Source organism: Typopeltis vanoorti, chromosome 15, assembly GCF_054136105.1.
Source record: "Typopeltis vanoorti isolate ZY-2024b chromosome 15, IOZ_Tvanoo_1.0, whole genome shotgun sequence".
Lineage (NCBI taxonomy): Eukaryota > Metazoa > Arthropoda > Arachnida > Uropygi > Thelyphonidae > Typopeltis > Typopeltis vanoorti.
In genome coordinates this window covers 6977231-7004038 of record NC_143563.1, presented here as the reverse complement: position 1 = coordinate 7004038, position 26808 = coordinate 6977231, and the positions used below count along the sequence as shown (strand labels likewise).

General features: G+C 35.7%; 2 protein-coding genes across 6 annotated transcripts in view; one reads left to right on the top strand and one right to left on the bottom strand.

Moving 5' to 3' along the window:
• The window catches only part of LOC150098334 (centrosomal protein of 41 kDa-like), a 188136-nt gene extending 179652 nt beyond the window's left edge, over positions 1–8484 (bottom strand). For all 5 annotated transcript variants that reach the window (XR_016549515.1, XR_016549514.1, XM_090405327.1 and 2 more), the window contains exons 1-2: positions 8044–8484; positions 128–188 (exon numbers count right to left, since the gene is read on the bottom strand). Coding sequence is in view for 3 of the 5 variants with exons in the window: in XM_090405327.1 (XP_090261453.1) it covers positions 128–188; positions 8044–8094 (112 nt within the window). In the remaining 2 variants the exon portion in view is untranslated. The remainder of the gene's footprint in view (positions 1–127; positions 189–8043) is intronic.
• A 12749-nt stretch (positions 8485–21233) lies between these two features.
• On the top strand, positions 21234–25165 carry dlt (codanin-1 like protein dlt). The gene has a single exon (XM_090405156.1). It carries the CDS (start codon positions 21234–21236, stop codon positions 25113–25115), a length of 3882 nt encoding a protein of 1293 aa, XP_090261282.1. The 3' UTR covers positions 25116–25165.
• The last annotated feature ends 1643 nt before the right edge of the window (positions 25166–26808 follow it).

Genomic DNA, 26808 nt, shown 5'->3' with positions numbered 1-26808 from the left:
GCTAACCTTAGTTTATAAAAGATGAAGTATTTTTACCGTAGGATACATTTGTACAGATAGTAATGCTTTAGAAGGAAAATGAACTGGGTTAAACAGACTTTCATCCGTAAATTGTAAACTAACTCACCTGTATCTATCACTGGCTTTACATGCCTGTACCTTGGGTTTTCAGGAATTTTCTTAAAGGTCTGAAAGATTTATGAAAATATTAATATGTATATATAAAAATTATCAAAAATAATCAAAGTATTTATATATTAAGGTCCACTTCTTAAAATAGACTATAGTAAATGAAATAGCAGCAAGCTTCTTCCTAGATGTTAAAGTTAGGAGAGGACTAGAAATAGATACAGATAATTATTTAATGCAAGCAAAATTAAGGCTTCCACCCAAACTGATTACAAAAAACTAAACTAGAGAAACAAATATAATTACAAAGTAAGACCACTAAACAATTTAAGTATAAGAATGAATATCAACAGAGGATTAATAAAGAAAATAAAAAATAAAGAATAAAAAAAAAAAAAGAAAATGAAGACACAGAGAAAGAATGGAATAATATGAAAGAAATTATCATGTTGGAAAAGGGTTCTATGGAGCAACGAATCACACTTCCAAATGTTTCACTCTGATGGTCATGAGATTCACGTGTTTCTAGATTTTAATATGCAGCATATGAAATCTATGAAGAGATATTGGTGGGATATACTAGGATTGACAGAGATGAGATGGATCATCTGGAGAGATCAATGGATGCGAAGTAATATGGTCAGGATATGACACCATGCAAGAAGCAGGAGTTGGCTTCCTTTTTAGCAAAAGAGTTCGAAAGGCACTGTTAGGCTACAAACCAGTCAATGAACGAATCATAGTAGCAATATTTCAGGCAAAACCATTCAACATATCAATAGTCCAGATATATCTGACAGAGACAATAGAAACAATACCAAAGCAAGATGTGCTAAATATTGAAGGAGATTGGAATGCCAACGTTGGAATAGATAATGATGGTTGGGAAAGAGTCATGGGAAAATATGGTTTCAGAGAAAGAAATGAATCAGGTGAAAAATTGCTAGAATTTGCTGGACAAGATGATGATCTGTAACACAAGATTCCAACAAAAGGAGTGTAGAAAATGGATGTGGCGATCAAATGATGGGAAAACCAAAAACGTGATTGATATGATTATGATTAAAAGAAGATGGATAACATCAGTTCAGCAATGTCGAACTTTTCAAGGAGCAGATATAGACTCGGACCATAGTTTAGTAATTGCAAACATCAAGTTGAAATTAAAAAAGAAATATAAACCCCAACATCAGAATAGAAGAGATACAGCACGAATAAGTGAAGCAGAAATAGGAAGAAGGTATAGAACAGTGTTAGAAGAGAAACTTAAAAGTGTGGAGAAAGAAAAAAACTCGAATTTAAGAGTGAAAAGAGTAATGAAGGTGATAGAAGATGCAGTTGAAGAAACAGTACCAGAAGAAGAGAAGATCAAGAAGAAGAAATGGATTACACAAAAAACACTGAAGTTAGTACAAAAGAAAAGAATGTTGAAGATAAGAAGGGATACATCAGAACAAATAGAAGAAAGCGTAATGAGGTGAAAAAAGCAGCCAGAATGGATAAGATGAAATTGTTAGAAGCCCAATGCAACAATATAGAACAGTATTATGGAGAGCATAAAACAAGGGAGGTATACAAAATGATCAGAACCATTAATAGAAAGTGGCAACCAAAACAGACCACAATTAAAGATGAAAAAGGCAAAGAATTGATGAATAAAGAAAAAATTGTACAGTGGTGGACAAAATACTGTAGTGAGTTATATGAAGAAAAACTAGATTCAGATAGCGTTGGGAAACTGACTGAAGAATTAAAGCAGATATCACCACCAGGTAATGAGCATGGTATGGACATCTTAAGAGGAGAGGTAGAAAAAGCAATAGGACAGCTAAAACACAACAAGAGTCCTGGTAATGATAACATTACTGGAGAAATGATTAAATATGGTGGTGAAAGCATGGTTACAGAAATGCACCAACTATGTAATATGGTATGGAAAGAAGGGAAAATGCCAGAGGAGTGGGTGAAATCAATATTAGTAACATTATATGAGAAAGGAAATAAGCTAGAATGTAAAAATTATAATACGATTGCCTTGATAAGTCACCTTGGTAAAGTGATGATGATCATATTGGCAGAAAAATTGAGAACACAATTAGAAGCATAAATTGCAGAAGGGCAAGCAGGATTTAGGAAGGATAGAACTACAATTCAACAGATTTTGACAATGAGGTTAATAGCAGAGAAAGCTAGGAGAAAAAAAAAACATATATACTTTTTTAAATAACTTGCTTTATATATACTTTTATATACATATATATATTTTTTTTTATATACTTGCTTTGTTGATTTTCGGAAAGCATTTGACAGTATTGACCAGAAAGTGACATTAGCAGTTCTCGAATCCTATGGAATTGATAAAAAACTAATAGCTATGTTAAAAGATGTTTATCAGAATGCAGTTGCAATCGAATAGGTGATAATTTGGGGAAATGGTTTAAAACAAGCAGAGGTACTAGACAGGGAGACCCAATATCACCAAGCATTTTCATTGCACATTTAGAAAGAGCAATGAACAAACTGAAGGAAGATGCCAAAAGAATATCTGTACATGGAATGAGAATTTGAGAATTAACAATCTGAGATTTGCAGATGACATTGTTATCATTGAAGACGACGAAAGAGAACTACAAAAAACACTGAAACTGTTAAATGAGGAAGGGAAGAGATTTGGACTTGTTATGAACTTTGAAAAAACAAAGACAATGGTATTTGGTGAGAAGAACATGAAACAAAAGATACAGTGGATGGAACTGATATAGAAAATGTAGAACAACTCACATATTTGGGAAGTAAACTGACATATGACTTGGACTGTAAAAAAGAAATAAAGATCAGGATTGCAAAGGGAAGAACAAATCTGAAGGCCATGGATAACAACTGGAAAAGTAAAGTGATCAGCCTGTAAACAAAACTAAGCATATTGGAAACATGCATCTTCAGCGGTGTACTGTATGGATCTGAAACGTGGGTAATAAATAAGGAATCGAGAAAAATAATTTTGGCATTTGAAAGAACTTGTTACAGGAAGATTCTAAGAATAGGATGGGTACAGAAAATCACCAATGAAGAGCTCTATCAGAAGATATAACCAAAACAGAATCTAATGCAGAAGATTATAAAATGGAAGCTGCAATTATTTGGCCACATCTGTAGAATGAGTGAGGACTGGAAGATAAAGATATTTATGTTTGGTATTTTGGATGGTTTAAAGAGAAGAGGTAGACCATACAGTGAATGGATAGACGATATAAAAGACTGGCATGGAATGGGTGTACAAAAACTGCGACACTGTGCACTGGACAAAGAAAGATGGAAGAAAGTGAAGCAGGCATCAGACATCAACGGGCAGTGAGCCCATGGTTTGTGATGATGATATGAAATCTAGGAACACATGAAAAATATTATTTTAAAAAAATACAAATATGAGACAATGAAATAAAAAGCCAGCCTTTAAAAGACAGATAACTAATAAAAAACAATAAGACAAAACTGAATATATATAAAAATTTTTAAAAAATAAATAAAACACTGATGAGCAATAGCCAAAAGTTGGATTCTACTGGATTTTGGAAAGACATTAGAAGGGATACCACAAGAGAACTCTATTATGCAAACTGCAACAAATGAAGATGGATATGAAACTGGTAATATGGATACGACACTTTATTTTTCAGCACTTGGCTAGAGGGGGCAGAACAAGAGGGGTCATCCCTGGCAGTTGAGTAAGAGTGTGGTGAGTATGGGTGTGAGGGACTAGTTTTTGCTTGGAAAGTTGTGAATGTTTGGAATGGGTTGCCAGAGTCAGTTGCGAGTGCTTTGTCTGTTAATGAGTTCAAAGAGAGGCATGATAGATATTGTGGAGATAGTTGAGGTTTCCCCGTGATGAGTCTTCAGACTACATGGAGGTGCTCATGCAAAAATAATAATAATCGATCATCTGCATATAATGGTGTATCATTACTTCATAATATTTCCATGAACTGTCAGTCTCCAATGTCTGACAACGGCACTGATATTTATATATATATATATATATTAGTAGTGATCAAGAACAGACTTGTCAGACATTAAGATTTATTGGTTCCCAATTTGACTGCTATAAGATTATAATCTATAAAGATTGTAAATTGTTACTATTATATGGTTTGTGGTTTCTCATCAGTAGGCATTTCTGCAAGTTGATTTCTGTTCACACAGTCAGAGAATTCCATAAACTGATTATAGTATTTATAGGCAATGCTACGTGTATCACTTTATTGAATTCTTTGTGCTTTTCAAAATAGTAATCTGAAAGAAAAGTAATCATTTGCATTGGATCTGACCTTGCAGAATCCATTTATTCCTCATCTATCTCATCACCATAATGACTAGTTTGTTTAAAATTTTTGCATATATTTTGTAACTATCCATGAGTAGGCTTATTTCACAGTCTTTACAGATTTTTTTTTTATAAACTGGAATAACTGTGGCCTTTGGTTAAGATTCTGGTTGCCCCATTCTATGCAGAAAATCACTTAAGTCTTGATTTAAGAGTTTCATCGTATTTGAATAGCTACATGTTAATAAACCATCTTCTCCAGGTAATTTATTGCTTTTAAAATTATTTAATATATCATTTGTTACTGTATAGAGATTCCACCAGATTATTTTTAAATCGTGGTATTTCTAATTTTTTTTCTTTTTTTGTAGCACATAATGATAATCCTGAAAAACCTGTGGGCAAATAGTTTTATTGGTTATAATGATTCTTACACAGTTATAAAAAGAAACAAGAAAATGTAACTTATAAATATAAGTTATATAACTTATAAATAAATAAATAAATATATATATAAATACAAATATATATATATATATAAATGTATACATCCCAAGTAAATCCTAATTTCAATAATATATATATATATATATATATATATTTCTACACACATGGATAGATACCTACATGCATCCTCACATCACTATCCTGCACAGAAAGTGGGTATCATCTCAACTCTAGCACATCGTGCCAGATCTATAATGTCAGATGATGAAGAGATAAAAAATGAACTACAACATCTACAAAGAACCTTCACAAGTAATGGCTACTCCTCGAAAACTATTAATAAGCATCTATACCGCAGCCATCAAAACAACTCAGAAATACAAGACAACCCCAAAGGTTATATCTCCTTACCATACATCAGCTCGCTCTCCACGAAACTAAGAAGAATTTTACGAAAGTTCAACATAAAAACCTGCTTCTCTACTCTTCCTAAACTAAGATCGATTTTAAGCAAATACAAACAAGCTCACAACCATCTACAATTCCCAGGAGTATACAAAATCACGTGTGACTGCGGGAAACAATACTATGGCAAAACTGAAAAATCCATCCTCCTACGTCTGGAAGAACACCAGAGAGACATTGCCTACAAAAGAACTAGAGCAAGTGCCCTGTAAGCCATGTACTGTTTTCAGTAAACACAAATGATGAAGGCCGTCAACATGAGATAAACTGGACAACTTCAAACCTTCATATATGCCGTGACAAGATGGAGTGCCGCATAGTCGAGTCTAAGGAAATTGTTATGGACCCTCATCATATAAATAATAACCTTAGTTATAATCTACCAGACTCTTTCAGCTCTGCTATCCGATATTGGCACACTCGTGAAATCAGACGCATGCAGATGCCCAACAATAGAACTTCAACATGGACTGTAGCTACAGTTCAAAGCTAACTGAATTTTATAGTGATAAGATGTTTCTTATAGTGTTTTTTAGTTGCTTTCTACATTCCCCCACCTGGAGAAGTCAGACAATCCGATGAAACATGTTGCTTTTTGAATAAATTTAATTGTTATTTCTAGTTCTAAGTTCTAAGTCAGTATATATAAATATGAACCTATCCCAATTCCGAGTTAATATTACAGATCGTCATATATATATATATATATACACACATCCTTATATGTGTGTGTGTGTGTGTATATATATATATATATATATATATATATAAGGATGTGTGTGTGTGTATATATATATATTACATACATACACACATTCATCAGTTCATTTAGTTATTCATTTTAGTGTTGTACTGTAGATGGAAGATCAAGTAGGGAAGATGATGTGCCCTCCCACACTCCCTGAAGGTGTCAAGTAATAATATTTTTTTTACATTTTTTTATATTCAGTTCATGCAGATAATGTATTAACTATATATGTACTCTAAATACAATTTTTTTATAAAATCTGTTATCATTTAATTTTTACAACTTCTTTTTTTAAATGAAACTAATGTACATTTTTATGCATATTTAAATTAAACAGATTTCTGAAAGCTCTGTGTGAGGTCTTTGCTTTGATTTCTATTATAGGACAGTTATATGGACTCTTCTGCAAAGATGGGTGAATCTTTTATAGAGATAACAAGATTTAGAGATAACCACACCATAAAACAAAAACTGGTCAGAGAATTTCAGTCTGTATATAGCAGGTTGGGGAGAAGGGAATAAAACCATACTCTCATCAAGTTGTATTCATCGTGTGCCAATGTGCGTCTCTACTCCCCAAGTCATAAGGATGCTCACAGAAATCGTTTATCAATGATATGCCTTTGGTGAAGCCATATGTTTGTTTCACTGTTTTTGTAATTTTGCACAAACATTTCCCCCCCCTTTTGCTTGTCAATAATTCTCTCTCTCTATCCACAAACATACAGTGACCCCTCCACCTTCAAGAAAAATGCCAGTGTGTTAGTCAATGTATGTTGCATTTATCAAAATTAAAATTTAAAAAAATAATAATGAAGTCAAGGACAGAAGAAGAAAAAGGGAAGAAGTTGACAATTGAATTGCTCATTTCTCCTACCATATCTCACTGTCCATTAAACTACAAAGAACTCATTAATTAGTATTATCATCCACTCTAATGTAATGTTTCACATAGCACCATTAATATGCAGTCATGTTCACTTGCAGATAGGAACAGTATCCTTATAGGAAATATATTTGCAAGTGGATTTGATAAAAACAAAATCTGCTTCTTTGAAAATGATTCAGACAGCAAACATGGCTGTACTTTTGCACAGGCACACGAGACTCTAGCTTGGAGCCCCAAAAAATTTGGGCCAATTTAAGGGCTCCAAACAATGAGGAGGCTCTGCAGCACTCTACAGTGCCTTGGGAAAAGTGTGAGCATGGTCCTGGCAACAAATGTTATGGATTTATATTGAAAGCATATGTGGTTAACATATATTTGTTGAATGCTTTAAATATATCTCTAAATTGAAAGATGTTTATGCCAAATAGAAAAGGCATTCTTTACTCCATACAAGCTAGCTGAAATAAATTCCTTTAAAATATATAATATATCGTGAAAATACTTGTTTTTGCAAACAAATCTGTGATATTCATAAAATGTTTAATTTCATATGAAACTGAATGCTAAAACATCTAGTGCTTCACACACATACACATAAATGACACAGCGAAGCATGCATCCAAGGCCAGACTTCATGGCTAAGTAAGCTGACAGCCTTGCTCTATTTAAGTGTATCGTGTTCTTGTTCCTGACCATGGCATTGTATGCTTTATTTGGTATCTGATCAAATACATACTGGCATCTTTTTTCTATGAAATTTGGGACTATTAAATAAATATCGTTGGAAAGATGGCAGCTAATACGTTATACGATTACAATATATATTACACAGCGCGTTCTTCAATGAAACCATACCGAAGAAAGTAAACTTCACAGCGAAGCATGAAATAAGAAACAGTACCAAATATTCCAAAAGTATTATTAGCTATTACTTTTCATAAAAGATTTTGAAAAATCATAACTATAATTGTGGTAATAATAAGCCCGGTAAATTACACATTACAAGTAACGTTCATATAGCATATTATCTCTCGCATTAATTACCTCGGGAGTAGATGACACCTTTCGTATTAAAAAAGGTACACCAGAAGACATAACGAATTATCTTCACTTCTGATGTATGTGAACAAACATTTAAAGCACCCAAATATTTTCAATATATATATTAAATCATTTGGGTTTTCTACTTTTGTAAAAGAATGACAGATAGAGAAAATTACAACTACTCTGCTAATATAGCACGAATAGTTGGTGACTACGATTAAGTTTCGTCCGCAGCAAAAATTTCGAATAGTATTCAAGAGGCAATAGCCAATAGCTGCATATGAATTGCTAGCAGACGTTGAAAATTAAATAAATTGCACATTAAAAAAGAAAAAAAAAGTATATTTAATTAGAAAAATCAAGCAATATAAAAAATCGCGGTTGTGAGAAGCATTTCGAAAACCAAACACGCTTTTCTAAACAGTAAACTTGAGTAACAAAGTAACTCTCGTCACCAAATCTACTAACGCATAACGGTACTGTTTCAGAGGGTGAAGCTTAACGGTTTTTATTCCCCGTTGTCTGATCCAGAGAAAACATCGATAGGAAAAAAAATTATGAGCATATAGCTCGCCCTGAGAGGTTAAACGGAATCATTGGATATTAGAATGGCTTTAGGTCTTCCATGCTTGTAGACATCGTTTTCACTGTAGTCTGCAGCTGTAGATATTCTAAGCGACAATTTGAAGCGAATTAGGAAGAAATTTATTTCTGATCATAAGTGAGTGCAGTAAGGATAGAGTGAGTTTCTTGAAGGAATCATTTGGTAGAGGTTAGTGATGGGTTAGAATCACTGAAATCCTGCAGCAAGGTAGCGAGAGAAGCTGTAATAATCGCAGTCAGGCTAGGATGAATTTGATCTTGGCGCGTTGTTTATATGGAACAAGCCACTTCGGCGTAAGTTTTGTCCTTTTGATAAATATCTGCTTGCTTAGTAATTTCTGCTTAAGATTGTGGAAATTCTGACCCTATTTGTTGTGTACAGTGAGTTTGATGGAACTCTAGTTCCTTTAACTGTGTGCGAGGTTGGGAGATAGAATGAATATTTTTTCTACTGTCAGCTTATTCTTTGGACAGTAACTACATCCTTTATAGTTAGCCAGGTGAGCGCCACTGCAGTTGGCACACTTGGCCAGAGTAGCTTTAGGCTTGGTGCAGGTGTTAGTGGAATGGTTTTGAGCACAGTTTAAGCGCCTAAATCAGCTCTTCATAATTTTTGAGCTTAATTATATTTTTGGCATCTGTAGCATAAAAATTTTGAGATTTTGTAAGTGGGGCACCCTATACAATCTACGACTGGTCTCAACGGAATGCCTGGTTTATGAACTTTCGGAAGACCATACAATCTAGGTGGACGACCGAAGAAATTTTTATCTAATTTACTCTCTTCTTCAACTAGAAGAACTGATACTTATATAAAAAATACTTTGGATTTCAAAAATAAAATTTCAGATCTTCATTTGGACGTTTCTGATATCATGATCAGTTTAGATGTTGTTTCTTTATTTACAAATGTGCCTCTTTCGGAAAGTATTGAATTACTACAACAGGAATTTCCTTCGGACATTGTAAACGTATTTGATTTTGTAATAAAGTCTGGTTATTTTTCCATTAAAAATAAGTTGTATCAACAAATTGAAGGAACAGCAATGGGTAATCCTCTTTCTCCTGCTATCTCCTATTTCTTTATGGAACATTTTGAACAACGTATCTTTGACAATATTTCTCCCAGACCTACGCATTGGTTCAGATATGTCGATGACAATTTTGCTGTATGGAATGGCTCGGCAGATGAACTTCAACAATTTCTCACTGAGTTAAACGCATTTCATCCTAGGATCAAGTTTACCCTAGAAGTAGAATCAAATAAGCAGTTAGCTTTTTAGATCTTCTAATTCTTCGCCAACCAGATGGTAACCTACATTTCTCAGGCCATTATATCCATTCGGAATCTCATCACCATCCCAGTCAAAAGGAAGGAACTATTAAAACACTGGTTCATCGGGCCCACTCCTTTTGTTCTACAGACGATCTTTTACAGAAAGAACTACAATATATAACTTCTTCCTTTCTATCTAATGATTATAAGAATTGCTTCATTGAAAGAACTTTGAATAATTTTAATATGTCTTCCTCTTCAAATACAGAGGAAATAATGCGCACATTACTATCCCTTATGTACAAGGCATCAGCGAACGTATAGCAAAAGTTTTAAAACCACGGAATATTTTTGTTGCCTTTCGACCGTTCAGAAAAATCTCCACCTTTCTCACTTCTCCTAAGGACAAGCTTCCACATCTTAATCATCCAGGTGTCTACCAGATTCTCTTGTGGATTATCTTATTTCGGACAAACGGGAAGATCTGCCTCTATTCGGCTAGAAGAACACCAATCTTATATTGAATACTTTAAACCTGAAAAGTCTGGACTTTCTGAACATGCCATCTTCACTAGACACAGAGTTCATTGGAGAAAGACAAGAGTTCTTCACAAAAGTCAGTTTCTCATGGAACGCCTTTATAAAGAAACATGTGAAACTCTACTTCATTCTCCTAACTTAAACAGATCCGACGGCTTACGTCTGTCCCCTTTATGGGAGATAGTACTTTACAAATCAGCTAATCTTTCCTAACTTTTTATTGTATTAATTTTTTTTTAGGAAAGTTATTGACCCCTTTAGTTATCTTACACCAGCTACTTAGGTGGCGCTTTTTGGAATTGTCAGTTAGTGTTTAATTTTGAGCTTAATGTATTGAGGATGCCTGTGACACATAGGCGAAAATTATACTAATAAATAAACTTTCTACGTGAGTTTTTTCCATTATTTATTGTTTACCGATATGTCTACTCACGGTTTACCTCTTTTAAAACTTAGACAAAGTGGTTGTAATGAGAGAGAGGAACATATGTCGATAGAATAAAGTGTGAGCATGAGTAATTCCAGAAATGCCTACCCAGTCCTAGTGCAGAAAAAGAAAGAGGTGAAAAGACAAAGAAAGGAGAACGTGACTTTGAGAGAAAGGTAATAAGGAAAAAAAACAGCTAACGCCTTTTATTCCAGTGAAGGGAGTAGGAGAGCTCATTTTAGCCCTATCTAATTTTTGAAGACTCAGTGGCCAGTTAATCTCCACTGATACCTAATCAGAGATAGCTGGCTCAAGGCTATCTGAATTGAATCGGCACGCAGTGAAGGAACGGCTAATAAGAGCCGCTATCTCGTGGTCCCTAGCAGTAACACAATATTTTTATTGTCTGAAAATAGTGTGGGTTCGACGGTCGATTTTCTGGAGTTTCATTGTTATAAAATATGAGGAAATTGCTAAAGCATGACATTCCTTTAGTAAACTCGTGTTGCTCCTTGCATAGTATAATTTATTATCCGTTAGACCACAACAGAACAAAGTTCGTATGAATATGACCAGATGCAATTAGGAAATAGCAGCATTTACCCTTTATATACAGAAATTGGACTCGAATTCCGTCTTGGATAAGAGGAATATTATGTAAACTTTAGACTGAACACAAGTTAACCTGTCGGATTTGAAGAGACCAAAATTATGTCTTTCAGAAACACAAATGTTTCACCCAGCATGCATGTAAACAAGGTAGTAAGTTAGAGAAAACGAGCGGTTAACTTAATTACGTTCCTCAGAATGTGTACTTGCAGAATTCGCTTAAAATAGAAATAGCTGAGTGTTTGGCCATTGGAAACTACAATTTTGAATTGTATGCATTGTACTTCCACATGAAGAACTTTTTTGCTTACTGTGATATACTCAACTTGGAATTGGTAGAAATCTGTATACGATTTTATAATGGATATAGGGAGAGCATACTTTTCTGTGTGCAGGGACGGGAAGCTATCACATTTTAGTATAGCACTCGTTATACGATGAGAATATTTGGTATGTAGAAGATGAAAACTATAAGATTTCTAGATTTTGCAGAATGGCTTGGACCTCTTGTCCGAATTGCCAAATTAACATTCAGGGTATATGGAGAGCAAAATGTTATTACCTCTCAAAGATTTTATATGGCAATAATGTCGACGTTGTTCATGTTCAAGAGATTCACTATAAGGATGAGCATCAGCTCTACCGCAGGGTCCGAATTCCTGGTTGCATTATTATTGGAGCCACTTATCATCATGCACATGGCCTTGCCACCTATGTACGTAGTACCCTAGAAGATTCTTACCTCATTACAGCTAGAATTGTCGGCGGCATGCATCTGATAACAAGTATCATAGGGAACATAACTATTACCAACGTGTATAAACCGCTGCCCTCTTGTGGTCTCCAAAAGTTCTACCAGTGTACAACCACCATGCGATGCATATATATGACTTTAACAGCCACCACACGCTATGGAAATATACTTCCAACAATGACTGTGGAGAGACTTTGACTGAATGGGCAGAAATTAACAACATGCTGCTAGTTTTCGATGCAAAAGATGGATCTTCCTTCAGGTCAGAAGTTTGGAACAGGCAGTACAACCCCAACCTATGCTTCCTCACTCAAGATAACGATGGACGACCGTTACCTATATCGAGAAGAGTTCTCTCCAACTTTCCACTAAGCCAACATAGACCAATAATATTTGAGTTAGGTCTGCAGATATCCCTTGTCAGATCCATCCAACGACCCCGCTGTAATTTCCAGAAAGCCAACCGGGATACATTTGCTGCCTGTTTTGACAAATGTCCGTTGGATCCCTCCAACAGGCAATAATTATAAGAGATTCGTGGGAGCTGTCTTAGCTGTAGGTAAGAAGACCATACCAAGAGGCTTCTGGTAGGAGTATATCCCTGGATGGGATGGTGACAGTAATAAACTGTATCAAGAATACCTAGAATGTGGCGCTCCTGACATTGCAGATGAACTCATTCGTAGCCTTGACACCAGCCAACAGAATAAATGGACTGAGACAGTAGAAAGACTCCATTTTCTGCACTCCAGTATAAAAGCATGGAGCTTTCTAAGAAAACTAGGAAGTAGCACTCTGATTGCCCGGGAACAATCAGCTATTTCTCCTAACCAAAATGCATCACATATTGTCAACATATGTTTGTCACATATGTCAACATATATTGTTTATCACCAAGGACAAACAACACACTCTTCAAATAAAAAGTGAACTTACATATTTGAAAAATAACAGACCATCAGACCCTGTATATTCGCGACCTTTCAATCTTGAAGAAATTAACACTGCTCTAATGGATATGAAACCTGGAAGGGCTCCAGGTTTCGATGGAATTCATCCTGATTTCCTGTTGAAACAGGACAAAAAGCTCGACAGTGCTTGACTTGCTTTTTCTCTGACATCCTCCAGGCTGCTGGACTTCTGAAAGAGTTTAAGAGAACAAAAATTATCCCCATCTTAAAACCAGAAGAAAAATCAACAAACCAGAATACTACCGACCACTCGCCCTGCTTAGCACCTGTTATAAGCACCTAGAAAGGCTCATCCTCAATAGAATTGTCCCTAAGATAAGAGATCGAGTCCCAGTGGAACAGGCCAGATTCAGACATAAACGAATTTGCTGCGATCAGGTTCTGTCACTCACCACACATATATAAAGGCAGGCAACCTATAATGCCTGAAAACAACTGTAGCTTTTGTAGATCTTACTGCGACTTATGATACAATCTGTTGGCATGGTTTAGTCTGCATATTGCTCCGTGCAGTCCCATAGCAAGACTAATAAATAACATGCTAAGAACTGCCTGTTCCAAGTGTGTATGTACGAGAACAAAAGTGAACCAAGAACACTGGATAATAGATTACCACAAGGTTCAGTCCTGGCCCCCCTCCTTTTTAACTTATTGCAGATTTGCCTAAAATATAGCCTCCGAGAGGTTTTGCTACGCTGATGACATTGTTCTAGCCACGACCAGACACACCAATTTTACTAGAATGGAAGACACACTAACAAACGACCTTACAGTCATAGATGAATACGTCAGCAAATGGAGATTACACCCAAATCCTAGAAAACAACAGAAGTTTCATCCTTCCACCTGAATAACAACCAGGCTAACAAAGAATTCATGGTTTACTTCAACCACAAACTTCTACGTTACAACAGATTCCCAAAATATCTGGACTTCACTCTGGATAGAACTCTATCTCTTAAACCACATCTCATGAACACAGCATCCAAGCTATAAACAAGAAACTATATATATTGAAAAGACTATGTGGAACAACGCTTTGCTGCCTGAACTGCTCTTGGCCTCGTTTACTCTGCAGCTGAGTACTGCTCACCCATATGGCTAAACAACGCCATGTGTATTTGGTTGATGCTCAGCTTAACACCACTATGCACCTCATTTCTGAAACTGTAAAATCAACCCCAATCTACTGGCTCTTTGTGCAAGCAACATCCCACCTCCACAGATTCAACTTTTGTTTACATGAATACAGCAAAATCATGGAAATCCAAAATCTTCCAATCCACAGACATCCCACTCCTAGAAATGAACAGATTAAAGTCAAGGCGCTCTCCAATCTTAACAGCAAAAAATCTTGCAGAGACAATTCATTATGTTGAATTTTTTCTTGACAATTATTCATAAGACTATTACACTTTTTTTATCTAATCTTTGTCAAGTAGCTTTATTTTATCCTCCTACATGTTTCGCCAATCTTTTTCTATTGGCATCCTCAGGGAATACAAATTAGTAAGCTAAAATGAAGGTTACAGACTAGGTCATAACTGATGGTTCTAATTCATACAAAAAATTGGTATTGTGCGTGACTCGTTAACGTGATTTATTCGTTATGGCTCATGACGTAATTGTTATGAAAGTTCATTTCTTTGATGTTTAATGATCTGATAAAAGTTTTCCAAATTTCTGGTAAAATTAGACCTTGATTCTTGTTTAGGTTTTCAGTTTTACGGGCGACTGTAGCTGCTTCTTTAAAGGTTCTTGAACGGTAGTTATCTTCTATGTATGGCATAAGGCTCTTATCCCACTCAATGTGATGGTTAGTAGAGGCAAAGTGGCATGAAAGGCCTGAAATATCTTGTCTGTTATTTCTGACATATGTGTTCTTTCTTTCTCGTTTCAAAGCTTCTAGAGGTCTGACCTACGTAACTAATACCACATGAGCAAGGTATATTATATACTCCAGAGTACTTGTAGAATGGGTGAGGATCTTTCGGTGATCTTAAAAATATCCGAATAGTGTTGATTGGTTTGAATGCCACTCTGATCTTATGTGGTTTTAAAAGGTTAGCTAATTTTTTGGAAAGGTTGCGGACAAAAGGAATCTTAATTGTACTGATGTATTGGACGTCGTCACGTTGTCAATGTGGTATATCAGTAAAGAGAATCTTGTTATAGAGTCTTTTTGGGTAACCATTTAAAGAAAGTTCTCTGAATATTGTGGTTAATTCTGTTAGTAGGTCATCCTTGTCTGTCGTATACTGTATAGCTCTTTTCTTGAGACTATGGATAATGCTAAGTTTCTGAGCTATGTGATGAGCTGAGTTGAAATGGAGGTAACGTCCAGTATTTGTAGGTTTTCTGTATACAGACAGATTGATATTATTATTGGATTGTTTCTTTATTAAATTTTAGGAAAAAAATTTTCTTTATGAAATTTTGAAGATCACCGAAAGATCCTCACCCATTCTACAAGTACTCTGGAGTATATAATATACCTTGCTCATGTGGTATTAGTTACGTAGGTCAGATCTCTAGAAGCTTTGAAACGAGAAAGAAAGAACACATATGTCAGAAATAACAGACAAGATATTTCAGGCCTTTCATGCCACTTTGCCTCTACTAACCATCACATTGAGTGGGATAAGAGCCTTATGCCATACATAGAAGATAACTACCGTTCAAGAACCTTTAAAGAAGCAGCTACAGTCGCCGTAAAACTGAAAACCTAAACAAGAATCAAGGTCTAATTTTACCAGAAATTTGGAAAACTTTTATCAGATCATTAAACATCAAAGAAATGAACTTTCATAACAATTACGTCATGAGCCATAACGAATAAATCACGTTAACGAGACACGCACATTGTCACGCACAATACCAATTTTTTGTATGAATTAGAACCATCAGTTATGACCTAGTCTGTAACCTTCATTTTAGCTTACTAGTTTGTATTCCCTGAGGATGCCAATAGAAAAAGATTGGCGAAACATGTAGGAGGATAAAATAAAGCTACTTGACAAAGATTAGATAAAAAAGTGTAATAGTCTTGCAGAGACAAGTTTCAACATGAAGTGGAAAGAGTCCTGTTGTAACACTTCAACAGGGGTCTTCCATGAATTAATGGACCCAACAAAGATGCCTTCGGGTTTTGACCTATCTCGGAAAACTTGGTCCACCCTTAACCGAATCCGCACCAATCATGGCAGATGTGCAGACCACCTTTACAAATTGGGTAAGATTCCCTCACCCAGGAGCGACTGTGGATCATCCCGCCAGACAATTAATCATATTACAGCAGAATGTGTCCAACGTGCATACATACAGTGGAAACCTGTCAGACTTCATCGATGCTACACCAAGTGCAGTTGACTGGATAATCAACCTAGACATACAATTGTAGCCTATTCTTAAGCGTCTCATTTATGACTATATTATATCTTATTATTGTAAATATGTCTACCACCATGTCCATAATTACATTAAAGATTAATGTAATGTAACTTTACATGAGTGAGCCATATGCTAATAAATAAATAGCGGGACACCTGCCACAGAGTTATGGAGCAGAGATGCCCACATCCTTTGCTCTGCTAGCGCAGTCTCATTCAGGGAGTCCTGATACTGGGTGAACAACGGGACTCCAAGTCCACCATTCTTCCCCCTTGCATGAAAATATGCGATCGGGCTGTCCGGTGACAATCATAACCATGATCTAACGGCAGAGCGAACAGTCCTGTCCATTCGGGAAAGTACCGAGACATACGTCCTGCCCAGTACTAATTTATGGTAAAAGCTTGGCAGTAAATAATAGAATAGAATAAAGAGCCCCCTGCTGAGGCTTAAGAGGAGCTTTCCTCAAAGTTGTAAGCCCAGCTTCTAAGGTCAAAGGGACAGGAGACCTCCCCTTCAGAGTGAATGATACCTAGGTATCTCCACTCCCCTAGGATGGTCAAAGGATGCAATGGCCTCCCATGCAGGGAAAACTGTACGTTCTCGACCTTTAGCTTCTAGTCATGCTCAAAAGAGATGAGGGCTAGTGAGCACGACTTCTCAACATTAATCTTTAAGCCTGTAACATGAAATAAGTCAACTGCCAGGTCGAGCAGCTCTTGCAAGTCTACCTTAGTGGATGCTACGAGAATGAGGTAGTCTGCAAAAGACTATAGCATAAAAGGAAGAAGCACCTAGGGAGTAACCAATTTGGTTAGGAAGGGAGTGAAGAAACTTAACTATGATGTTATTAGAGAAGAGAGAGGAGACAGAGAATCTCCCTGGCGAACGCCTTGCACTGCGGGAATCGCGGTTGCCAGGGCTCGTGTCGTGATAGATATAGAGCTGCTAGAGTAAAGCTCTAAGATATAGGATAGAAAGAATTCTGGACATCCGGCAATGGATAGCAGGAAGGGAGACGCTATCCAAGGCCTTCTGGAAGTCCAGTGACGCCATATAGAAAGGCTTCAGTCGGTGTCGGGAATCACAGAGGAGATGGATGTTCTTGGCGCAGCCATCCGAAGGGACAAACGCTCTCTGTCAGTAATCATGTTGGATAAACGTTTGCAATCTTTGGACCAAAACCTTATGAAAAAGTCGTAGTAGGACAGGAGAGATAGTGATGGGCCTATATTCTGCTGCACTGGATGAAGTTTCTTTCTTAAGAATGAACATTATACTGGATGTATGAAGATAAGGCGGGATGACTGTGGTGGGAAGGACATCTAGTAGATCCTGTAGAACGCAAGTATTGAACGTTTTTCTAAAACTTAGTTCAATACTTAGTAAACCTAAAGAGACACATCTTCCAACTCAGTTTCCAGGAGTGTACAAGATTTTATGTGATTGTTTATGTTTATGTGTTACTCCTAGGGAGTAACCAATTTGGTTAGGAAGGGAGTGAAGAAACTTAACTATGATGTTATTAGAGAAGAGAGAGGAGACAGAGAATCTCCCTGGCGAACGCCTTGCACTGCGGGAATCGCGGTTGCCAGGGCTCATGTCGTGATAGATATAGAGCTGCTAGAGTAAAGCTCTAAGATATAGGATAGAAAGAATTCTGGACATCCGGCAATGGATAGCAGGAAGGGAGACGCTATCCAAGGCCTTCTGGAAGTCCAGTGACGCCATATAGAAAGGCTTCAGTCGGTGTCGGGAATCACAGAGGAGATGGATGTTATTGGCGCAGCCATCCGAAGGGACAAACGCTCTCTGTCAGTAATCATGTTGGATAAACGTTTGCAATCTTTGGACCAAAACCTTATGAAAAAGTCGTAGTAGGACAGGAGAGATAGTGATGGGCCTATATTCTGCTGCACTGGATGAAGTTTCTTTCTTAAGAATGAACATTATACTGGATGTATGAAGATAAGGCGGGATGACTGTGGTGGGAAGGACATCTAGTAGATCCTGTAGAACGCAAGTATTGAACGTTTTTCTAAAACTTAGTTCAATACTTAGTAAACCTAAAGAGACACATCTTCCAACTCAGTTTCCAGGAGTGTACAAGATTTTATGTGATTGTGAAGTCATACTATGGTCAGACTGCTAAATCCATCCTTCTGCATTTGGAAGAACACCGTAGAGATATCTCCTATAACAGGACTAGAACCAGCGCTCTCTCTAGCCACGTTCTCTTTTCAGTTAACTTAGACGAAGGCTGCCAACACAGTGTGAACTGGACTTAAACTTCTAACATCCATGTGTGTTATGATGAGCTCGAAAGAAAGATTGTCGAACCTAGAGAAATTTGAAGATGTTGATCTATTCAACGAAACTTGTTAACTAGTAGTATCTTTTAAAATAAACCATGTCGTCTTTTTATCTCTCGGTAACAGTCTTTCAAGTTTTTTGAATAATATTCCAACCGAGAAAAAATGAATTCTGGAAAAAAAAAAAAAAAAAAAAAAAAAAATATATATATATATATATATATATGTGTGTGTGTGTTAAAGATGGCAAGCTATTTTAAACCTGATTTTACCCAAGTAAGCAACTTGCTTACTTGAGAAATGGAGTAAAACCAGGTTTAAAATAGCTTGGCATCTTTAACCTATATTATACTCAAGGTACAAAAACTTTCTCTCACACACACACACATATATATATATACTCAAGGTAAAAAAACTTTCTACACACATACACACATGTATATTTGTTGTTGCTCCCAATGTAATTTTACAACCAATAGATATTAATAATAGGACTCGAGCGTTGATGTAGTAAAGTTTTTTTTCGCCAGAGGGCAGGCCAATAATTGTTGTAACGGTTGGACAGTAACTTTATCAAACCATGTAGATTGTAGTGCAGCTTGTTTCTCTGTATATAGTATATATGTTCCAGAAGATGACCTTGATATGAAGTTTGAAACTTCGAATGTGGATTTTGGTTTATAGTAAACTAAAGTTCTACCCAAACAAAGTAGTTGTCTCCATAATTTTCTAAAATGTATGCGATTTGATTTCTTCTCACAGTCTGGGAGATGTAAAGAAGATAGTGCTCCAATACTTCACGAACTCTTCATGTTGCTCATACAGAGGTGGAGGGGAAGTGCCATCTAAGATAGCGTTAAGGCATATCCCTCTGTTTTTCTTGTAGAGGGCCAGCATCGCTCCATAGGCCCTCTTCCTGTTTTCTTTTGAACACTATGTTCATGAGGAAGGGCGGAGGCCGATGTTTACGTGGCTCTCTGTGCTCCAAGAATTCTTTCTTGAGGTACTTTTCCAACTTATGGGAGACATCCTGTCTAGAAATATGGGCAAGAATAATGGATTTTAGAACCTCATGGCCAGAGCTTGAAAGAGGATGATAAGCGAGCGAGATGTAGCCAAACGGGTGATCAGAGCCTCTTGTGTCTGATTGAGTTGCTGTTCACTGACGTGCTGGTCCAGAGATGGAGAAGATGAGACGGGAGATATTACCCATCCCATCCCATCCTGTGATGTTGGACGTTCTGCCATCTCTTGGATTAAAAGTTTATAACTTGTCTTCTGCCTGTGGCTTTTAATGGATCATGTGCTATGAGGGAGTACTGCTACCAGGGCCTCATTAATATTTCTGGAACCTTTAGCCATTAGTTGCATTTCATGGCTAGCGAGAATTCTTTCTTCTTCGGCTGACCGAGCTTTCACTCGTTCGGTGCGTATGGCGGCATTGGCCTCGGCTGAATATTTAGAAGTGCGATGCACTCCGAGGCCTACCCCGTAGTAAACCCACGCTTGCACTTCGAACAAACAAAGTGGCTAAAATCCGGAGCTGTTATTACTGCTACTTAATTTGCATTTTTGTTTTTGGAGACTGAGAGGGGGGGGGTGTTGTTCAAACCAGTAGCCAATGAAAAATAGCTGGTCCATAGTTGAATAAATAGACGTTAACAATTTTTTTTTGTTTTACTGTAAATACAGTATTATTAATACTAGTACTTTAAAAAAAATATTTGTGTGCGAAGGAAATTCTCTCTCTCTATATATATATCTTTTCGTCTTCTTGAGTATTCTGGAATTGAGCAGGTTCTTCTCTTAGTAGCAAAAACTTTCCTTCCACTTTCTTTAGTTCTGAGCCTTCTCTTTCAAGGTTGTATACCTGTCTCCATTCAGTGTGTGTGTGTTTATTTATAATATATATATATATATATAAATAAATAAATATACATAAATATATAATTTCACATATATATATATATCTACTCTATAATATAAAATAAGCTTTTTTGTAACGTTTTTTGAAATGTTTTGAAACTCAGGCGCTACCCTGAGTGTCGAGTCTTCAAAATTCGAATATATATATATAATCCACTATTTATATATATTTATGCAGCTAACGCCTCTTATAAATAGGAATGCGCCTTACCATATGATATAATAATATAGTTATTTAAATATAAAGAGCCAATAGGCTTCATTTCAGCGATATAAACATTATTCAAATGATTTAAAACAATGTGGGATTTAATATCCCCTTAATTTGAATAATAATATAGTACTTATCATTAACACTAGGTAGCACTTTAATCCAAAAATTATGGCGGCAGTATTACAATATGTACTTAGTGGCGAGATTTCACCTTTAGAAATTGTACATTGGTTACGTGGTGTAAACAACTCATTATCAGTACACGGTAGCTTTCAAGATTCAGAAAAGGTGAGACTAGAGTTTGTTCCCTATTTTCTTAACTATGTTCGAGAACACTGTGCATGGATAATACAAAATAGTTACCGCAATGCTCAGTCACCAAGTAAACTGCCATGTGCTGGTGAGAAAGGAACTGTGTCAGCTTCAGATGAGCGAAGTAAGAAATCGTTCAGACGTCATAAGAATTCTTCTAGGTCACTTATATTTTCCACAGATTTCAAATCCAAGCGGAGTACTATACAGAACTCTAGTTTTGAAACATCATCCATGACAGACAACTCTAAAGAATCCTCAGCAGAAGGTTCGCTTTCTAGCATAAAGTTTTATTTAAATCAGAAAAGTGACCGGAGGAAATTTAAAGACATTTCTGGAGGAACCGTAAGTAGTTCAACAAATTCTTTTGAAATAACACAGAAATCTTGTAGTTCAGCTAATACAGTGCACCTGTCAAATGGTAAAGCCTCACATTTTAGTGCAGATAATGAAGATGACAAAAATTCGCGACGCAGTAGAAACAGACGTAATGGCAGGAGTTCCAAAAACAGTACAGATTCCAAATGCCCTCCAAATCAAACAGTGAAGAAAGCACCAGATATAAGTGACTTGGAAACCTTTCCTCCTGTAATGGCAAGTAATCAGTCAATAAAAATTTTACCAAGGAGGATTAACCCAACTCCTGTAAAGTGTTCAGCAAGTGACACATTTTCTTCAAGTAACACTTCAATCTCACAAGACACTTCTTTCAGTACTCCTCCACCTAAAGCATGGAATAATGTATTCCAGTCAACGCCTGTTAAAGATGCAAAGGATTTAAGCTTTCATGAGGAAAGAGAACTGTTAAAAAAGACCCGAATCCACATGCTGAATCTTTCAGCTATTGAAGAAGCTCAAAACGTTTCTCCAAGTGTAACACACTCATTGTCTGAAGATTTATCACAGAATATAAATGCTCAGACTAGTCAAACTAATTCAGAAATATCAAAAGTTTTGCCAAAACAGAGTCTTGAACAAACCACACCTAAAGAGTACGTTTCTCCAGAAATCAATGCAGTTAGTGACAGGATATCACTAGACATTTTTATTGTTATTTATTCTGAATTTATAGATGCAGGTTTAGTGCCTAATGTTACAACAGAGTTGTACTTTTTATTTCAGTTGCTCACTTCAAATGTAAAACTATTTTGCAAAAGCGAATCTGCTAAGACAGAACTGGACACTAATTTTTTTGGCTCTGTTCATAATTGTATTTATTTTTCATTAGGTGTTCTGTGTAAGCAGAAAAATCTTCTTTCTCTGTTTGACTGGGCAACTTTAAAACTTGTAAATAGTCTACCATATATTAAAACTTTTCCAAATGAATTAACTTTGGTGCTTGATGCTATTAGTGAAGATACTGTTATTAGTCCCAAAAGAAGATCATCATCTATTCAGGGTGTATCTTTTCAGGCCGAAACAGATAACAGAAAAAACTTCCCTAGTGACAACTCTTTTCACATATTCAGAAAACAAAGAGATTTATTCTATGAGTTATTGAGAGATTGGCAACAAGATCGTCTGATGCCTGGCTCTACTACACATGGAACTTTTGATAACAGAGTAAGGAATATAGTTGGATTAGGTCCAGATCCAGCAAATTATGCACATCTTGCTCGACTGATTCAATCACAGTTGATAACAACTTGTTGTGGCAGATTGGAATTGGATGACAGTAAATCTGAAGGTCAGTTGGCCATGCTTAAACGTTCTTTTCCAGAAAAGTTTGAAAAACTTCAAGAACGTTTTCTAGCTCCATCGCGAATAGGAGGACCAAGTCCTCCTCCTTCATTTCCAGGAGCACAAGGATTTTTTCATGATTTTCTAAAAACTGCTGGATCAGCAGCTCTTAATCAACATTTAGTGGATAATTTTGCAATGAAAATCTTAGAAGTAAATAATATAGAATTTTCTTTTGATTCAGAAAGAGTTCTGGTTGATGAATCATTACAAGAAGATTTTTTATCTGCTTTACAGACCTTACGATTGTTAGGAAAATTTCTTGGTTTTATTACATTTTATCCATATTTCACTTCAGAATCAGTCCCTGGGGATATACTAACTAGTCAACAGATGCTCCGTAATCACATACCTCCTCCACTAGACATATGTGCTATTTTAAAGGAAGCAATAATGAAATGCAGATTAATTTTGACAGTACCATGGATTGTTGAATATTTAAGTATGATGGATCCTGTTGTTCCCTTTTTGGATTACTATCAAGAATTATTTGAAGTTTTGCTAAAAATTTATAGAGCAACATTTAGTAGAATAAGTACTTTCAATCAAAATTTTCTTAGAATGATTTTAGGATGGTTATTTGAAATTCCAAATTTTCAGCAGTCATTTTTTTTTGTCAAGCTTGTAAGAGTTATAGAAACCAGTGCAGATGAGATTGAGATACATCCAGACTCTATATTAAGTATTGATATGTTACCTCTTGTGAATCACCATGTAATTTATTTATGTTGTTCTTATTTAAGTGAAATAAGACTTCTATTAGAAAATTATTTATCAGGAATGCGTAGCAAAGGAAAAGAAGTTCGCAAAATTACACCCATTCCAGCAGAAAACACTAAATTTCCTTGCATGGCTGCCAAGCAACTTGAACTTCAGTTAGAAGAGAATTTCTTTCATCTTCATCCATGTTCTATGAAGAGGACTGTCGAGTTTATATCAGATCGAATTGCTTCCAGGGCCATTGGCCATGTAAGAAACATGCTTATTCCTGCATCTAAAATTATGGCCCTTGAGAATATTAAGCCCACAGCACTTGATTTGAAAAGTAATTATGGTGTTAGCGAATGTTTAGAAAGGCTATCGCTACTTATTAATGATAAAGCTATTGAACTACGCAATTTAATAAAAACAGAAACTGAACAGTTTGTTGAAAGTTTTTGTCCTCAAGAAATTGAAAAAGTTCTTCCACTTTTGCTTTCAGATGATACAGCTCACCAAGTGCTCCAAATGTGCAGTCATATAGCCAACAGAATGGCTAGTGATAAGGTGTTACAATGGACTAAAGCTTCTGTAACTGTAGACTACACTCAAAGTGACCTTAGAATTGAATTAGAAAAAATGATTAAACAGAAAGATTGTAATTCTTCAAATATACAGAAATGCAGAACTGATAACAGAAATGGTAGCAAGTCTGTTGTAGATGTAATTAGTTTACTGCGACATTTTATTTTAAAGGCACAAAAAAGGGAGGTAAGGTCAACTGATATGTTAGAACTATTCCAGATAGTTTCATTATGTTTAAAAATAAGATCAGAATTAACAGCCACCAACTCCAAAACAATTAACAGTCTCTCTCTTGATCTGGGCATAATGATTATTATCCATCAACCAGAGATCTATTCAGATGAAATTTTAGAAAAATTTATGCAGCTTTGGAATAGTGATGTTGGAAGGTCATGTGTACAGAATATTATCTGTTCTCGTAACATTCAACTGATGTTATCAAGCTCCAATCCCAAAAGTAGCTGGTTAAAGTTAGAAACACTGGTGAAGAAACTATTAGCGTGTGAAATGTTAATACCACAGGACTTAGAAGCTAATGTACTGGCTATTGTAAAACAAGACTGGCAAGAAGATGTCTTGAACCAGTTTTCAAAATGCTTACAAGGCATATTAGATTACTATAGGAAGATCAGACCTTTACAGTTTGATGTAGACCTTCTAGGGATTATGGAATGGTTAGCTTGGTTTTGCCAGCCTACAGACCTCATTGAATAATCCTAATGTAAAATAGTTCATGTTATTTAAATGATGTATTTTTAATGAGTTTTAACTTGTACATATTAATAATGTGAATTTTATATTTTTTTAAGTGTTATACTAGCTGGCAAGCAACTGGTACTGTTAAATAAATAAATATATCTGTTTTTAAACGATCAGATTTTGTTTGTTCCTTCTATATATTGATAAATGTTTTCACATTTCTATGAAGGATGGACTGTGGAAGTAATACAAATTGAACAGAAAGTATGATTTTTAATTTTTTTTTTTGATTAAGTGGACTGTGTTCATTCACAAAAGATGTGAATGACAGTTTGGAGCATTTTTTTTTTTTTTTTTTTTTGAGAGAGGATGGGGAGGGAGAGTTGATAAGTTTACATGATTTCCATAAAACAAATTCTAAGGTTGAAAGATCAAGACAATAAGAGAACTAGGATGACCTTTCTTACTAACTCACCTATTCTAGAAACACGAGAGCATCCTGCAGGTTATACAATGTCTGGGAGCTTCTACAATAGACAGATTACAAATCTACATGATTATAATCATGTAATGGTATAAACTGATTATACTACTCCTTGATACATTTTAAATTATCTGAATTAGTACAATAAATTTACCTAAATTTGCATTGAACATGAATTACTAGTTAAATTTTACATATAATAAAATACACTCTCCAGAGATAATCTCAGGTGGTATGATCACTTAGACAGAATGGGAGAGGAAAGATTAGCAAAACAAGCGTTCTCTGCCAGGTTGGCAGGAAAAAGACCCAGAAGAAGACCAAGATATAGGTGAATTGATACAGCAAAAAGTGCCTTAGAAGATAGAAATATAAGATCTGACAATATTGGAGTCTTGACAGGTAACAGATTTATTTAGAGGAAAATTGTAGACAGGAAGTTAGTAATGATGTAAATTTTTCATGTAGCACTATCATATCCCGTACGCCCCTTGAGGGTACATGTCAGGAATTTGATGATGATGATAAAATACACTGAATTTAAATTGCAATAGCTTGATGAATATTGTTTAGAGTGGGATATATAAACGTTCAAATAAAACTCTTTTGAACTATTGACAATTTGGCTTAAAAATATTTGCATTCAAAATACTGGCATTCTCCCATAGAAACCTTATATGATGCAAATACCTTAATTTATTTGATACCTGATTGACTGAAATAGATATGTACTAGATGGTGTGCAGCAGTTTATACTATTGTAGATAAAACAGGCATACTGCTTACATTACAAATATGCACAATGCTTTAAGAATGGAACAGGGAATATTTTAGAATCTTCAGATGAAACTGAGAATTGGGATAATTTATAGAAAAAGCTGACAGCAAGCAGAATTCATCTTTTATGGAAGCTTCATTCCCAGTTAAAATTTTTAGAAATCAAACTATTTTTCATATCTGCATGCTACTATCTCATCTCTGTTTGCTACATTATCAATTTTATCATGATTTGTAATTTGAATTATGACACACTATACTATATTTGATTATTATGAGGGTAATTGTCAGACAGGCATCAGAGAATAGTATATAGTTGAGCAGAGCCAAATGTCAAAAAAGTGCACAGTCATGTTTCACAAGGCTGTTCTTAGTCAATTGTTGTTTAATCTGTATATTAACGATATTGGAGACAATTCACAGACTGATATTCTGGGACTCTCATAA

What these genes read in the sequence shown, in the direction of transcription:
- dlt (XM_090405156.1), top strand. Translation starts at nt 21,234, where the DNA reads ATGGCGGCAGTATTACAATATGTACTTAGTGGCGAGATTTCACCTTTA.